Raw genomic sequence first — 17,843 nt, 5'->3', positions numbered from 1 at the left:
TCTTCAGGAATTATCCACAAGGGCTAATGCAGGCTGCTCATCCTACAGAGTTAGCCTTCAAAACATTTCCAGAATTAAAGTCCTGATGTTAAATAACTGCACTATATGGAGACCACTACAGCAACTTTGGGAGACCCAAATTCTCAATCTGCCCATTCTCCCCCAACTTCAACAATGCCCGCTAATAGCAAAGCTGTGCTTTGAAAGAACTGAGGCTGTCCAAAGTGTTGCCTCTAGAGCACTGAAGAACTCAGAATTGTTTTCTGTAAAGGCACAGCAGTGGAGGATTTAACACCCCCCCCCAAAAAAAACCTAGCAAATTATATGTAAGATTTTTAAAAATCCTACATTGCTCTGCTTTAATTACAGAAAAGCTGCTCTTTGCAACCCTGCAGGCTGCTTTCTAGACAGCCTCGCTTTGAGAGGCCAGCAAAGCCCTTCGGAGGACAAAAACAAATATCAGAAAGAAAGACCAGTATGAAGCTGTACATATTTCAAAAAACGAGTAACTAAGAATTTGATGCACCCTATAATGAATGAATGAACGAATGAATGAATGTGTGTGTGTGTGTGCGTGTGTGCGTGCGCTGTGGCAGTTCATAACATAAAATGCCTTACTCAGCTGTCTCTTAATTATTTTAAGGTAAGAAAGAGACTTCAATTTCTTCTCCCTTCCCCATGAAGTATTATGGAGGAAAGTGAATCTCTTTTACTTTCTGCACAAAAACAACCCTTGGACCAATTTATCTGCAATTTGGCAGGCTTAATCTATATGTAAGGGGCTCCTGTGCGTGTAAATCTCAGCCACTCTGGCCAAAGTTGGAGAAGGTCTAGCTATTTTTGATTCCCCATTAGAGTGAATGGGAGAACAGAGGTTTCCTTTGACACAGAATGTCTCAGAATCTGAAACACAGCTCAAAGCAGAGAGTTCACAGGGTGATTCAGAAACAGATTGGATGTTTGTTTTGTTAAGACACATTTGCAAAGTGGATCTGGGGGCATTTGTGTCCCTCTAGTTTTCAACATGTGAATCTGAGCATGGACACCTCATGCCTCTGGGTCACCCAGAGTGAGAAATTGACTTCCAAACTGGGCCTTGAGACCAGTAGTTTAGATCCTGCATAGACAGAGGGGGGAAAATGAGTCGATAATACCAAACCTTTGAAGGCTTAGATGGCTTCTAGCTGCAGCCGACACTTGGAAATACGAATCCAGAGAGCGCGACAGAACAGAATGCTTTTACCATATATCTTAGAGTAATTGCATAGTTACTGCTCGGAAGACACCCAGTCAGAAATCACCTGTCGGTGACTAATTCTGATTTCGGGTGTGCCAAAGTAGACATGTGTGTATAATCAGAGTTCTTTTCTTTTGTCTTTTTTTAATTTTAGAATCAACCTTGTCCTATGTTAGGCAGCTGGAAGCAAGAGTAAGACAGCTGGAGGAGGAAAATCGCATGCTGCCCCAGGTGGGTGATTTCCTATTGCTAGGTACCCCAGCTCAGGTCCCTAGCTAGAATATTGGCACAGGCTCTTTTTGTTGGTGTTTGACCCCATCATGCTGAGTATCAAAGCCTTGATTGAGCAGTTGAGCTTGAATGAATCTGAATGCGTTTCATGAGACAGGTAGCCAATTTACTTGCCATCAGGGTTCGTTGGGGTCAGCATCCCAAGCGACAACAGGATCAGGGCCTCCAAGTTCATCGAGGAGGAAGCGTTGAGGCTGATGAGGAGCCGGAGGTAGATGCTGTAGCCAAAGCAGACCAAAAAGGTCTTAAGTGACAGGTTCAGGGTGGAAAGAAGAGTCTGAGAAGGATCTCAGGTTGCAGGTCCTAGGGCTGATACTTTATAGAACTAGGTGGCACTCTGTGGGGTCCCTGGGTCACCTGACCAGTGCTGAGTCAGGTGGTATGGCTTGCAGTATTGCTGACATCACGTCTCTGGGTAACCCAGTACGGTCCACAGGGGATAAGGAACATGTGCCTAGTTGGTAGGAGTTCTGATTTAAAAGCTCATGTTGGATAATGGTGTCCTGTAATAGTGAACTCAGGTGTGGTGAAGGGTGCCGGCAGAATTGGAGCCAACATGACAAGTCTTAAGCAAGACCCTTCCTTCTGCTGCAACAGAGCTACCCCCCTGGAAATAGATTGCACAGGAGACCTCCCATTGAGACACAGTGCATAGTTGCATTATGGAATTTGCCACCACCATATGTAGCGATGCCACCAATGTAGACAAGCAGACTCACAGAGGATGAGGTCATGGGTGCTGGTCATGGAGGTCGCAACAGACTTCTGCGATGGAGCTCTCCCCTCCTCTCAGCTTTCCTGCAGTACCTCATGCTTCCTCACAATCTGCTTCAGAGAACTGGAGAACCTCCTGGATCAGATTTTGAGAGTCTGCCCAGAGGGGAAGGGGAAGTCCCATCGCACGAGTGGAACTCCATGCATGCTGTGTGGGACACAAGCCATGATAGTATCAGAGGAGGCAGTTTCTGGAGAACAACAGTGAGAGAGGGGGATTGTCTTCAGGTTCTGCTGGTGGACTTCCATAGGCATCTTGTTGACCACTGTGAGAACAGGAATCTGTTCTGGATGATCCTTTAGTTCAATCCAGCAGGCTTCTTCTTATGCTTTCACTGTCCCTTCCGTAATAACCCTTCCAGTTGTTTAGTGCAATGACTCATTCCTGTCTACCTTTTGGTACCCCTGTGATCACATCTGTGAAGAATGGACCTCCTTCCTTTGTAAAAGTGGACTTAGCAGCACGGTGCTTGGTTCCTCTGTGGGCGATTTCTCCCACGCTGGTATAAGGGAATGAGTGAAGCCTTTCCACCCATGTGGTTAACAACCAGATGATGTGGGCAGCAGCAGGGCCACTGCTGCATGCAGATGACTTCACACATTCCCTTACTTGTCTGAGATCCACCGCCAAGAGAACAGCAATTAAATATGCCAGGGGTGTTCGTCTGTCATATTCTTGAGGCGGTTGTGAAATGGTGGCAGTGGTAGTCCTTTTGAAGTGCAGCTTTCGGCACTTTGTGAGCTGAGCTAGGCTTGCTTTTAAGCACAAATCTCTCTTTCAAGAAAGCTGAAACCTCCCGTTCCAGCCATCAAATGCACTCGTATCCTTTTGTTTTAATTTCTCATTAATGAACACCGTCAAGCACATGCGCTTGGAGTGTTTCAGATTAAATGCTTTCTCACGCTTTATCTCTGCCCCCCCTCCCCCTCCCCCAAGTGTTGCTACTTTGCTAGCAAAATCTCACTGGAGGCTCAAACCTGTGTTGTGGAATGCATTTTTGATTAAAAGAAGTCTAAAGTTACAAACGGCCGGCTTCAAGCCTTCATGGATTTGTCGGTCTTCTTTCCCGTCTTCTTTCTAATCATATTCTACGGAGAGATTTGGATGTTGGAGGATGTCTTCCAAAGCAGGAATCCAAATTTCAGTTGTCACGGCACAAATAATTTGCACGGTTCTCGAGCTTTCACTTCTAAGCCTTTTCAGGTGGGATTGGAGGGTGGGAAAAAGTGGAAGACGAAACTCAAAATTTCCAGGAACAGTTTAAAGTTAAAAAACAAAAAACAAATCAGAGGCAGTAAATGTGGGAATGGTAGTGTTCCCTATACGGCCTAGGACCCTCGTACCTACGGGACCGCCTCTCCTGGTATGCCCCAAGGAGGACCTTATGGTCTGCAAATAATAACAGCTTGGAGATCCTGGGCCTCAGGGAGATTAGCCTGGCCTCGACCAGAGCCAGGGCCTTTTCGGCTTTGGCCCCGGCCTGGCGGAACGCTCTGCCACAAGAGATCAAGGCCCTGCAGGATTTGACATTTTTCCGCAGGGCCTGCATGTTGGAATTGTTCTGCCAGGCCTTTGGTCAGGGCTCAGCCTGACTCCCCTTCTCTTTTTGTATAAGAACTAGTATGAAAGAGGCCTCCCAGCATTCTCACAAGCCCATATAAGAACAGCGTAAACAGTTGGGCCTGATGAGCATTTACTGTGCCCAACCCTAATCCTGCAGAAAGCCTTCTAATTAGATTTTAATTTGATCCTGACTTGTTTTTAGGAGGTGATTTAATTATTGTTTGATTTTATACCAATGTTATATATTAGTTGTTAGCTGCCCTGAGCCCAATTTTGTCCGGGGAGGGCAGGATACAAATTATTATTATTATTATTATTATTATTATTATTAGCACTAAACTTCTTTTTAGAGGAAATTTCCTGACCCCTGCAGTTGGGGGCTAGCTGGCCTGCCATGTTATCATATTATTGTAGGAGGCGTCGATCAGAATTTATTTTGAACCACCAATTTGAGTGCAAGTGATCCCCAGGCCTGCAAAACAAAAGGATGTGAAACGAGGAACATTCCTTCTGATGTAGCTTACAGTTCACTTTAAGCTAAAAAGTTCATACAAAGGTTATGCAGACCCAGGCTAGAACCACGTGAGGAATGAGCTGTGAGTGAACTAAACCCACCTGACCGTTTGAACATGCGAGAATCTTGGCAAGGAAGCTAGATATCCTCGCATGCTAGCTCAGGGTCAGGTCAGCGTCACCCATGAAAGCTGTAAAGCTGTCAACTAGGGAAGTATGTTATCTCTTGGCAAAGGATTAAGAGGAATGATGGAAGCCATGCCAAAAAACTGGCATCATATACTTGAGGCATGTGCATCTTGTGTCATAAATCATATCAGAACGGTTGTTTTAATTGCTCCTATGTCATAGATGGCAGATTTTTGACATCATATATGTCTTTTGTCTTTTGACCAATAAGAAATTTCCATGTCTTCTTTGTGAAGGAGGAGGGAGAGTGACTATAGGCTATAAAAGCCTGGACCAAGCTGTATACTGGGCCTCAGTCCACCTGGACTGGGGACCATAACTTAAGTTATGAAATAAAGGTGATTTTCCTCGAACTCTTATTTGTCTGTGGTTTATCAGGATATCCTTGCTTACTTCGTTATTACAGTGGTACCTCTGGTTACGTACTTAATTTTTTCCGGAGGTCCGTTCTTAACCTGAAATTGTTCTTAATCTGAAGTGCCACTTTAGCTAATGGGGCCTCCTGCTGCTGCCATGCCACCTCTGCACGATTTCTGTTCTCAACCTGAAGCAAAGTTCTTAACCCGAGGTACTATTTCTGGGTTAGCGGAGTCTGTAACCTGAAGTGTATGTAACCCGAGCTACCACTGTATTACATCAACATTGGTGAATTGTTAACCTTCTAAATGCACCACTGGACAATGACCGACTGACAGCTGAACAAGTGGAAGGAGAAGGGTGAGGCAGCTGGACAGTTGGTGCAGTGCAGAAGCCCAACCCATCTCTCTTGCCAGTACATTTGCAGCTTGCATATCTTGCAGCCAGTGTGGTGTAGTGGTTAAGAGCAGTGTACCTGTAATCTGGTGAACCAGGTTCGCTTCCCTGCTCCTCCACATGCAGCTGCTGGGTGACCTTGGGCTAATTACACTTCTCGCAGCTTCACTCACCTCACAGAGTGTTTCTTGTGGGGGAGGAAGGAAAAGGAGATTGTTAGCTGCTTTGAGACTCCTTAAAGGTAAAGGTAAAGGGACCCCTGACCATAAGGTCCAGTCATGGCCAACTCTGGGGTTGCGGCGCTCATCTCGCTTTACTGGCCGAGGGAGCCGGCATACAGCTTCTGGATCATGTGGCCAGCATGACTAAGCCGCTTCTGACGAACCAGAGCAGTGCACGGAAACTCTGTTTACCTTCCCACCAGAGCGGTACCTATTTATCTACTTGCACTTGGACGTGCTTTCGAACTGCTAGGTTGGCAGGAGCAGAGAACGAGCAATGGGAGCTCACCCCGTCACGGGGATTTGAACCACCAACCTTATGATCAGCAAGGCCTAGGCTCTGTGGTTTAACCTACAGCACCACTTGCGTCCCATCTTGAGACTACCTAGGGTAGTGATAAAGCAGTATATCAAATCCAAACAACAACAACTCCTCCTCCTCCTCCTCCTCCTCCTCCTCCTCCTCTTCTTCTTCTCTAGGGCAGTTTATAAAAAAACTTTTTTTAAAATGCCTGCTCCAAAGGTCTTATCTTACTACACTATGGATTATATAGTTATATTTGAAATTTCATGCGTATCAGTTAATGTCTTGACCCTGCTCCACTGAAAAGCATTGGGTGTTCAGTAGGGCGGTTCGTAAAAAAACTTTCTTTATGGAAAATGCCTGCTCCAAATGTCTTATCTTACTACACTAGGGATTATATAGATATGTCTGAAATTTCATGCATATCAGTTAATATCTTGACCCTCCTCAGTGAAAATAACTGTTTACTTGTCCATTTTCCTGTGTCGTGAAGGCTGAAATTTCAATTCAGTGGAGCAGGGTCAAGATATTAACTGATATGCATGAAATTTCAGGTATAGCTATATAATCCCTAGTATAGTAAGATGCCTTTGAAGCAGGCATTTTCAAAAAATAAATAAATTATGAACCGCCCTACTGCCCACTGCATTGCCTCTCTCCCTCTCTTTCCCACTAAGTGGAAGTATTCGTAGGGAGGGCAGGTGAAGGGCTGCTGCACACCTTGCTGTCCTCTGCTGTGTGCAATGCATCAGATGAAAAGGTGCTGTGCATTATTTGAGATGCATCGCTGGGGAAAAGATGATGCCACTCCTTCCAGACCACACCTTGTGACAAAGATTGATGTTCCTGGGTAGCAGCTCCTGAGATACCTACTGCTAAATCCAACAGGATGATAATAATAATAATAATAATAATAATAATAATAATAATAATAATAATAATAATATTAAATTTATTATTTATACCCCACCCATCTGGCTGGGCTTCCCCAGCCACTCTGGGCAGCTTCCAACAAAATATTAAAATACAGTAATGCATCAAACATTAGAAGCTTCCCTAAACAGGGCTGCCTTCAGACGTCTTCTAAAAGTCTGGTACAGTGGTACCTCAGCTTACAGATGCTTCAGGTTACAGCCGCTTCAGGTTACAGACTGCACTAACCCAGAAATAGTACCTTGGGTTAAGAACTTTGCTTCAGGATGAGAACAGAAATCACGTGGCAGCGGCGAGGCGGTAGCAGGAGGCCCCACTAGCTAAAGTGGTACCTCAGGTTAAGAACAGTTTCAGGTTAAGAACGGACCTCCAGAACGTATTAAGTTCTTAACCGGAGGTACCACTGTAGTTGTTTTTCTCTTTGACATCTGGTGGGAGGGTGTTCCACAGGGCGGGTGCCATTACCGAGAAGGCCCTCTGCCTGGTTCCCCGTAACTTGGCTTCTCACAGTGAGGGAACCACCAGAAGGCCCTCGGTGCTGGACCTCAGTGTCTGGGTTGAATGATGGGGGTGGAGACGCTCCTTCAGATATACTGGAAGAGTCAGCAATCTCTGTTTGAACTTGTATTGAAGGCTTTCCTTGAATGGTGTTGGAGGAAGTGTGACTGATGGGCCTGAACTGCCAGCACTCGGGCATCAAAGATGGGTCCTGCTGGGGCCATGGCAGCTGCCAGTGGATGCTGGGTGTTGGTGCCAGCCCTGGTCACAGCCTGCACCATACATGGGGCGGGAAAGAGTGTTCATGTGGGCAAGCTGCCCCAGTTTGGCGCTTTGTTCTGAATGGGTGAACCAGCACGAAGTATCACAGCGTTTAGTGATTTTGTAGGTTTTCCATTTGGCCAGGCGGTGGGTTTACGAACGCTGCTGCTCCCAGTTGGCCTGAGACTGGACAGGATCCAAGCTGCTTCTATGACCGTAGATGGCAGTTTTGGAGCAAGGATGCAGTCTCTGCCCAAGAATCGCAGCAGGCTGCTGGATCCTCGTCCCACAGATCATGTCAAAAATGAATTGGCTGGCTGCACAAAGGCATGTGTGTATCATCACTTTATGGCAGCGCTCACCCAAGCTCAAAGCGATGTGAGCCGGCTGGGCGGAAATATAGTTTGGAAGACCTAGAAATACAGTTACACCTGCGTTCAGAAAAGCTAGAAATGTGCTTTGCTGGAGTTGCCCACTAAGGGCGTCTTGAAAATGTCAGTTACAGATAGGTAGCCGTGTTGGTCTGCCATAGTCAAAACAAAACAAAATTCCTTCCAGTAGCACCTTAAAGACCAACTAAGTTAGTTCTTGGTATGAGCTTTCGTGTGCATGCACACTTCTTCAGATACACTGAAACAGAAGTATCTGAAGAAGTGTGCATGCACACGAAAGCTCATACCAAGAACTAACTTAGTTGGTCTTTAAGGTGCTACTGGAAGGAATTTCTTTTTGTTTTGAAAATGTTAGGCATGCCATAAAGCAGTTCTCTGGAATCATCAGAGGCCTGGTACCAATTTTGTCTTTGGTGTGGCAATCACAGGTTGATTCCTGCGCTTTTTGTGCCTGTGTAAAAAGTTCCTAGTGGTCACATGGGGGAAAAGATGCTGATTTGACAGCACACTGTATAGAACATTCCTAAACATTCTAGTTGCTGATGGGACACAGCTGTCGGGATGTTTGCAGTTTTGTTTCTGTGAGGAAAGAGAAAGTTGGCAGTTGTGACTCAGAGTAAAGCCTCACCTGTACCCTAGGGATAGAAGTAACTTTGTGGGATTGGACTGGGAGCGGGTGGCACTGTGGGTTAAACCACAGAGCCTAGGACTAGCCGATCAGAAGGTCAGCGGTTCAAATCCCCGCAACGGGGTGAGCTCCAGTTGCTCGGTCCCTGCTCCTGCCAACCTAGTAGTTTGAAAGCACATCAAAGTGCAAGTAGATAAATAGGTACCGCTCCGGCGGGAAGGTAAACGGCATTTCCGTGCGCTGCTCTGGTTCGCCAGAACTTAGTCATGCTGGTCACATGATCCAGAAGCTGTATGTGGGCTCCCTGGGCCAATAAAGCGAGATGAGCACCACAACCCCAGAGTCGGTCATGACTGGACCTAATGGTCAGGGGTCCCTTTACCTTTAATTAAGATCAAGTTGTAAGAAGTTGGAACATTAGGGGAGAAGGAGCCTAGAATCAGAAGGAAGACTACAGCCACAAAAAAAGGGCCACAGTGTTTATGTGTGTTTATATACAGGCAGTGACCGTTTTGTGGGGGGATTACATTCCAGACCCCTGTGCATATCACTGGGGCTAATTCTAGACTAATAGACTAATATTGGAAAAAAAACCAGAAACTGGGGGGATACTTGTTGAATTCATGTTTTCTATTCTCTGGTCCAGCTGGAAGGGATGTTACTAAGAAAGATGCACAAATTTGCCATTTCTCGATTTGTCGTTTTTGATTTATTATTATATTTCTAACCTAATCAGTTATCAAAATTTGTAAATGTTTTAGTGCCCACATATATGTTTTCCCCTCACATATATTCATAGTATTGTGTGAGCAGTTTCCCCTAATATAATGGGTGGTATTCAGTGCCAGTTCTACTCAGGGAGATCCTTTGAAGTTAATGGACTTAATGAACATGAACTTAGGTTCATTAATTTCTATGAGTCTACTTTGAGTAGGACTTAATTGAATACAACCCAATATAATTATGCAAGCTTTTTAAACTAATATATGTATTTTAATGCACACTTCCCCCTAATATGCATGTTTTCCTATACCTTTTTTCTTGTTGGAGAGCTGCACAATTTGGCGAAGAGTGTATTGTTAATTGGGTCAGTTCACGATCAAAAGTGAACTGAATCGAATATCTCCTCCGTTGCTAGTTATCAGTGCTGCAAGAGATTGACTTTTTCTGTTGAACTGGCTCTATTTCTTCTAATAGACAAAAACCAGAAGCCTGCTAATGGCATTCCTAAAATAATAATAATAATCATCTGGTAATGTAATTTGCCTTAAAGTGTCACCTTTTAATAGAACAATACGGCAGCGAAAGCTATTGCCAGGACAACACTATCTGAACAAAACAGATGGATTCCACCTTTGTTGCCAGAAGTGTACAAGCAAATGTACAAGAGCTGGAGGAATTGAATCCTCAACTTCCATGGCAACGCGGCAGAAGTCGGACAAAGACGAGGCAGAATGCGCTTATGCAGAGGTTAGGCAATGAATCAGAAAAGGAAATATCTTTGTGGATGATATTTGCAGTGGTGGTGTCAAAGACGGCGGAAATATACTTCATAATTACTTCTGAGCAGGGCGAGTTATTGCATATCCCATTTCTTTTCCCGTTATTGGTTTTGGTATATAAATAGGCTTTCTTGGACATAGCCGGCCCTGTCATTAGGCAGAGTGAGGAAGCTGCCTCTGGTGGCAGATGCTGGAGGGTGGGAAGCAGAGGTGAGGTGTTGTGTATGCTGTGTGTGGCCTGCCCTGTATGCCCAACCCCAACTGAGCCTTCTGCAGAGAAGGGTGTTGGCCCATCGGCAGTGTTGAAGTAGAATCTTGGCTGTCAGTCCGGTCAATTTATGTCCATGGAATGGGAATGGGTGCCATATTGTATTCTGCCTCAGGCAACAAAATGTATTTGGATGGCCCTGTTTTTGATGGGGCCCAGAAAACAGAAATATGCAAGCAAAGAGTCTTTCAATGGGTTGCTGCTTCAGAGCCTAATCAACCCCACAGTATGGAAGGAAGGTTATTTCTGATGGAAGAAACATAGATGCTCTGCATCTAGCTTAGTACTGCTGACACTGTCTGGCAGCGTCTCTTTGGGGTTTCAGGTGGGGCAGTCCCAGTCCTACCTGGAGATGCTGGGATGGAACCAGGGACCTTTGACATGTGATGAAGGTGCTCTATGAATGAGTGGGCGCCCTTCCCCAAATTTTGATGCAGTCGTTGTAAGTTGGGCAGTTGGGAATGGGTGCTCTTGTCAATGGAGAACAGCCTCACTCTTCCAAACAGCCCTCTGTGTCCCAGAGGTATGTAGGAGCTGAGATGGACGGAGGGGTGGTGGAGACAGAGAACAGCAGCCTGCAGCGTTGAAACTGCTCTGACATACGTGCCTCCCATTCCCTTTCCCCCCAGCTCTTTGTACCGTGCAACATTATTTAACACAGTTGCACCCTTCTGTCTGGCAGGTCAGTTAGTTTTGATGGATGGAACATTGATTAAAAATCTGGCCAGCAAGTTCTGGCTGCCTTTCTCTTTGGTCAAGAGACTGGTTGTTAGTTCAGATTTCTCTCTCCCTCCTTTACACCTCCCCAGATGATTTCCTACAGTCTTCTTCTTCTTCTTTTGGTTTTGATTCAACCGTTCTGAGAGTTATATTTTTAAGAATAAAGCGCCAGCTGCCCTTTCTTAAACCTGGAGAATCGAGGTGCAAGATAGCATTGCTAACTCTCCCGCGAACTTCGTTTTGTCTTTCAACACCTCCAGCTCTTCCCATTTATCTCCTGTGCTTTTTCGTTCCATTAGTTTCTCACCCTGGATTTCACCCTTTGCTTCCCTTTGACTTCACTTCAGCCTCTCCATAAATTCCCCCTCCCTCCTCTGCCTCAGCCTGGATTGTTAAATCTTCCCCCCTAGCCAGACTTTTGACTCGAAGCCCATGCCTTCCTTTTCTATCACACATATTTATTTTGAACATCTATACCCCACGACAGCCCTGAAACCACTGGCTGAGAGAATGTTTTAAACTGTTTTTGGAATATGTATATATGATTGATGTGCTTGCTGTGCTGGGCTCTTTCGGGAGGAGAGGTGGGATTTAAATACAGTGGTACCTCGGGTTACATACGCTTCAGGTTACATACACTTCAGGTTACAGACTCCGCTAACCCAGAAATAGCACCTCGGGTTAAGAACTTTGCTTCAGGATGAGAAGAGAAATCGTGCAGCGGTGGCGCAGCAGCAGCAGGAGGCCCCATTAGCTAAAGTGGTGCTTCAGGTTAAGAACAGACCTCCAGAACAAATTAAGTTATTAATCTGAGGTACCACTGTATAATGAATAAAATAAATATAGCTGTTAACCCAGACAAGGAAGCTGGTGGCAAATTTCCACAGTTTATACATTTCTAAAACACTTAGGGTAGAATGCTGCGTCTGCTGTGATGAGCACGCCGTGTGCACAAGCATTTTAGCTTACCAGATGGAATGATCCCCTATCTCCTCTCCGCTGCATAGAATCACAGAATTGTAGAGTTGGAATGGACCCCAGGGTCATCTAGTCCAACCCCCTGCAATGCAGGAATCTCAGCTAAAGCATCCATGACAGATGGCCATCCAATCTCTGCTTTCAACCTTCAATGAAGGAGAGTCCACAACCTCCCGAAGGAGTCCGTTCCACTGTCAAACAGCTCTTATTGTCGAAAGGTTCTTCCTGATGTTTCGTCAGAAGCTGCTTTATTGTAACTTGGAACCATAGGTTGGAGTCTTACCCTGTGGAGTAGGAGAAACCAAGCTTGCTTCATCTTCATGTGACAACCCTTGAGATATTTGAAGATGGCCTCTCAGTCTCCTCTTTTCCACGCTAAACATACCCAGCTCCGTCAACCGCTCCTCATAAGGCTTGGCTTCCAGCCCCTTGATCATCTTGCTTACTATCCTCTGCACAGGTTCCAGCTTGTCAATTGTAGTGCCCAGAATTGGACATAGTATTCCAGGTGTGGTTTGACCAAGTCAGAATAGAGTGGTTCCATTACTTCCCTTGGGAGGCGGGTGGCGCTGTGGTCTAAACCACGGTCCCTGTCCCTGCCAACCTAGCAGTTCTAAAGCATGTCGAAGTGCAAGTAGATAAATAGGTACCGCTCTGGCGGGAAGGTAAATGGCGTTTCCGTGTGCTGCTCTGGTTTGCCAGAAGCGGCTTAGTCATGCTGGCCACATGACACGGAAGCTGTACACCGGCTCCCTCGGCCAATAAAGCGAGATGAGCGCCACAACCCCAGAGTCGTCTGCAACTGGACCTAACGGTCAGGAGTCCCTTTACCTGTTACTTCCCTTGATCGGGACACTGGACTTCTGTTGCTGCAGCCTAGAATAGCATCAGCTTTTTTGGCTGGTGAATCCGTTCTTGACTCATGTTAAGCTTGTGGTCTACTAAGACCCCTATATCTTTTTCACATGTAGTACTGGCATGCCAGGTGTCCTCCATCCTATATTTGTGCATCTGGTTCTTCCTGTCTAAATGTAGAACCTGACATTTGTCCCTATTGAAATTCATTTTGTTAGCTTGTGCCCAGTTCTCCATGCTGTTCTTGGGGGGTCTTGAGACACCTCAACAGCTATATGGGAAGAATGCTGGGGTATATCTACTTAGTACCCTGAAGTTATGACCCTAGATTAGTTCTCTGGGCAATCTACATGCTTTCCAGTGCAGTATGCTTTCTTCCCTTCCAGAGCCAACTTAAGAATAGAAAGAAGGTTCTTCTTTCCGGGTTTTTCAAAAAAGATCTTTGTTACAATGCCAATGACAAGGCCAATCTATAATGCAAATAAATACAGTATTTCTTTGTTGGAAGTCTCCATGCTCCCATTGTGTTAACTGTGTGTGCAAGTTGCAGACAGATAAGGATCGATTAATCCTCACACAGCTTCATTGCGGTGGCAGTCAAATCATTAGAAAACCTCCTCTCTCTTTTACCAAGAACTCACAAGTTCATCATTTAACCGGAAAGCTCCACTTAGAAACTGATTGAATGGTTATTTCTGCAAGATGGCAGCTTGCCTGCACTGCTTGGGTGATGGCCAGACTATTCAGGCATCTCATGCTCCCAAATGTGGACTGACCCTTATTCCAGCAGGGCTGGGGATTTATAGCTGGAAAGGCCTGTGGACCAGGGTTGGTAGGTACCATCCTGTTTCATGGGGGATATTCCTCTTATTTCAAATGTGGGGAATATTTGGCTTACTCCAGACATTGCTGAACTACAACTCCCAATATCCCTGGCCATTGGCTATATATTATGAGAAATTCACACTAAAATGTTGGCAAATCTTTATGATGATGATTATTTTTTTTGTGTGTGTGTGTGTGTGGAAATGTGGAGAACTGAATTTACAACTGGAAATATGCAGAGCCGAGAGAAGTTAAACTTTATAAATTCATCTACTCCAAAGCTTGAGTGTTTCGGTCCCTGCATCAGATCATCCTCCTGTCACACAGCCAGTTTCTCTATTGATTTGTGGCAGCGGGTGCAACCTTGGGTGACCTCTGTGCACAAATAATTGAGACGTGACATGGCTGGATCACTTGCTCTGCTCTTCAGTGTCGCCTAATCGTAAGCAAGTAAATAAAACTGCCTTGGAAAGTGGTGGGCTCTCATTCACTGGATGTTTTTAAGCAGAGGTTAGATGGCCAGCTTTCAGGAAGTCTTTAGTTGTGATTCCTGCATTTCGAGGGTTTGTGCCTGTTGAAGTAAGAATAGGGAAATTGCAGCTGAGACGCTCAAATCATATATATGACTGACATAAGGTTACCAGATCTCCCTGTTTCCTGGGGGCAGTCCCCAGATTTACAAATCGGTTCCCATAAAAAATCTGGTAACAAACTGACACCCTTCTTTGGAAATTAAACCAATGTCCAGACTTTAACATTCAAAAACTTTACTTGCAGAAACTTATAGAGGAATTAAAACATGATATTTACAGTCATATGCTTCTCCAAGGATGGGCTTACAGCCTCTTCTTTCAGCTTCCAAACAACTGCATTTTCCTCTCTTTCCAGAGCTCAGCACTCAAGCCTTCTGTTTCTCTGTAAGGCCATGCCTTGCAGCTCCTATAAGGGACTTCCACTTTCCCCTTCTCCCGCAGCTTTGCTTTCTTTCTTTCAAGCAAAGAAAAAGCACTACAACGCTCTATTCAACTTAGCAGTGTTCACAGTGGAGTCATCTTGCTTCACAAAAAATGGAGTCTCTCCTCCACCAGATACCTCCCAAGTGACCAATGTTATCTAATAACATGAGAACTACTAGAGAACTCTCTAGAATTCAGTTGCCAACCAATCAAATTTAAACACGCAGTAATGCATACATGACCCAGAAAGCTGTACTCCGGCTCCCTCGGCCAATAAAGCGAGATGAGCACCGCAACCCCAGAGTCGGTCATGACTGGACCTAATGGTCAGGGGTCCCTTTACCTTTACCTAATGCATACAAGCATTTCCAGTTTCAGTGACTTAAATCACTATACTTAACAGAGCTGGATGATCCTTGGGGTCTCTTCCAACTCTGCAATTCTATGATTCTTTGAAAGCACATTTAATATTAGCAGTGCTTTAGAGAGCAGCAACCAAAACACTGATCTCTGCCCAAAGCAGGCTGCAAATCTATTATACAATCTGTTATACAACACGGCGTACTTGTGGCCATACTAGTTACGGATCTCTCTCTCTGTCTCTTTATGTTTGCTCTAGTCAAATTAATACAGTTTCCTCCTCTGTGCCCTTTGTTTGCTGAGGTTTTTGGAAACCGGATCTCAGGCATCTAGTTTGTTTTGGCCCAGATAAAGGTTAAGTTACCAGGGGCTGATGGCGCAGGGAAGAAAAGGACGTCCTCTGGCATCAGAAGAGGGGCTGAGCTGCACTGCCAGCCTGCCCAGCAGGAAACAATATGCCAACTTGGCTGACCACTTTTGTTGTTGAGATTGCAGATTCCGCTTAGGAGCAGAAGTAGCCTTTCCCCACCAATGCCGTCCTACTGTGCCAAATGAGTGATTGCTTCAGGGTACAACAGAACTATGTCTGTTGGGGAGATTCCTATGGAGTCCTGAAGTGCCTGTCCTCAAGATACTGATGTACTGCTCTTCCTCTCTCTCCCCCATCATGTTCTTGGCTGTTCTTGCACGTCACTGGGAAATTGCTGGGGGAGACGGCAGCCAGCCAGGTTTTCTCTGATAGAGGATGGATGACAAATGGGAGACAACTTCCAAGACTGGGCAAATACATAGGTTTCTCCACTTGTGCCAATTCTAATTGAGGGGAGAGGGAGGGAGGGAAAAGGCATCTTTCCCCTTTATTTTTCATTCAGCAGTGCTGCGAGCAAAGTCAGCCCTCATCCGCACTAAACAACAAATCACAATTCGCTCTTCTTCTAAAGGAAAATATGGCACAAACGATCCAATCGGGTCATTCACAAAGAGTGAGACATAAGTAATTATTGTGATAGTCGTGTATTATTTTGCTGTATTTTATCACGTGCACCGCCTTCATGTTGTATGTGAGTGGGCGGTAGAGAAATACTTTTATAAATAAGTGAAGACTCCAGTGAGCTCATAGCATCATTCCATGGAGCAGTCTGCCTGCTGCATCCAAGCATGCTTTATCACTCTGGAATATTGCGTTCAGCCCAGTGCAAAGGAGCAGCAGAATTGAGAGGAGGGTCCCCATTTTTGTCTCTAGATGTCACCAGTCAGTAAACACTAGTGTACCAGTCAGTAAACACAGAGTCATTAGCAAAAACACAACTTCCACAGACTTGGTTGAATGTCAGGCCTAATGAGCAGAGCACCTCATTCCTGGTGGTCGTCTTCCATGAAACTCAGCTGCTGAAACTGAAAGTCCCCACCTCCTCACTAGGCTTTTTCCCAAGCAACCAGAGACTGTGCTTGCATATCAGACAGCCTCTCCTCCACCCTCTTCATGCCTCTTCTGGTTCTGGGAGACAAGGGGGAAGGGGAATGATCACAGCAAGAGGGGGAGAAACCCATGCCACTAGATGAATCACTGTCCTGATATGGTCTCCTTTCTGTCTTTAGGCATATTCACAGGGATGTCTTGTGCTGCTGTTGCTGTTGTTTAGTCATTTAGTCGTGTCCGATTCTTCATGACCCCATGGACCAGAGCATGCCAGGCACTCCTGTCTTCCACTGCCTCCCGCAGTTTGGTCAAACTCATGCTGGTAGCTTCGAGAACACTGTCCAACCATCTCATCCTCTGTCATCCTCTTCTCCTTGTGCCCTCCATCTATCCCAACATCAGGGTCTTTTCCAGGGAGTCTTCTCTTCTCATGAGGTGGCCAAAGTATTGGAGCCTCAGCTTCACGATCTGTCCTTCCAGTGAGCACTCAGGGCTGATTTCCTTCAGAATGGATCGGTTTGATCTGCTTGCAGTCCATGGGACTCTCAAGGGTCTCCTCCAGCACCATCATTTAAAAGCATCAATTCTTTGGTGATCAGCCTTCTTTATGGTCCAGCTCTCACTTCCATACATCACTACTGAGAAAACCATAGCTTTAACAATACAGACCTTTGTCGGCAAGGTAATGTCTCTGCTTTTTAAGATGCTGTCTAGGTTTGTCCTCCCAAGAAGCAGGCGTCTTTTAATTTTGTGACTGCTGTCACCATCTGTAGTGATCATGGAGCCCAAGAAAGTAAAATTTCTCACTGCCTCCATTTCTTCCCTTTCTATTTGCCAGGAGGTGATGGGCCCAGTCTTGTGCTGAGAGATGCATTAGTCCAGCTCTTTTGGGGGCAAGCTATTCTGCTTTACTTACTTACTTACTTATTTACTTACTCATTACATTCATATCCTGCCTTACTTTCATTTCATGTTTACAGCAGCTCATGCTCAGCCGAGGGAGAGAGAAAGAGGGAGAGAGAGAGAGAGAGAGAGAGAGAGACTCTGGCCTAAGATCACCAGAGCAGCTTCATAATGATTTGAACCTGGGTTTCTCAAATCCCAGTCAAACACTCTAAACCTAGCCTTCCCTAATCTGGTGTCATCAAGACATTTGTTAGACTACACTTCCCATTTTCCCAGACCTTTGGCCATGATGGCAAGGGCTGATGGGAGTTGTATTCAGAAAACCTGGAAGATCCTAGGTTGGGAATGTATGCTGTAGCTTTACCACACTGACTTTTCCTCTCTTACACTCCGAAATTAAACCATTTAGGGTAGACGGGTGCAGTGGCGAACCTTGGGGGACTCTCAAAATTCAGCGGCGCGCTGTGCGATGCCAAAACTCGCCTCTCAGTTTCC

The 17,843-nt window shown here is 45.4% G+C and overlaps 1 protein-coding gene across 6 annotated transcripts in view; it reads left to right on the top strand.

The window, feature by feature from the left end:
- CCDC85A (coiled-coil domain containing 85A) overlaps positions 1–17,843 on the top strand; it is a 150,789-nt gene that overhangs the window by 110,891 nt on the left and 22,055 nt on the right. For 2 of the 6 annotated variants that reach the window (XM_081904171.1, XM_081904172.1), the window contains exon 3: positions 1,392–1,468. The exons of 3 other annotated variants lie outside the window; for them this stretch is intronic. In XM_081904171.1, the coding sequence (XP_081760297.1) occupies positions 1,392–1,468 (77 nt within the window). Of the gene's footprint in view, positions 1–1,391; positions 1,469–17,843 lie in introns of those variants that run through there. One more of the 6 variants, XM_081904175.1, reaches the window with a different exon arrangement.

Source organism: Podarcis melisellensis (genome assembly GCF_964234715.1).
Source record: "Podarcis melisellensis genome assembly, chromosome: 3".
NCBI lineage: Eukaryota > Metazoa > Chordata > Lepidosauria > Squamata > Lacertidae > Podarcis > Podarcis melisellensis.
Note: the sequence above shows the minus strand (reverse complement) of the source record. Positions and strands in the feature narration are given on the sequence as shown.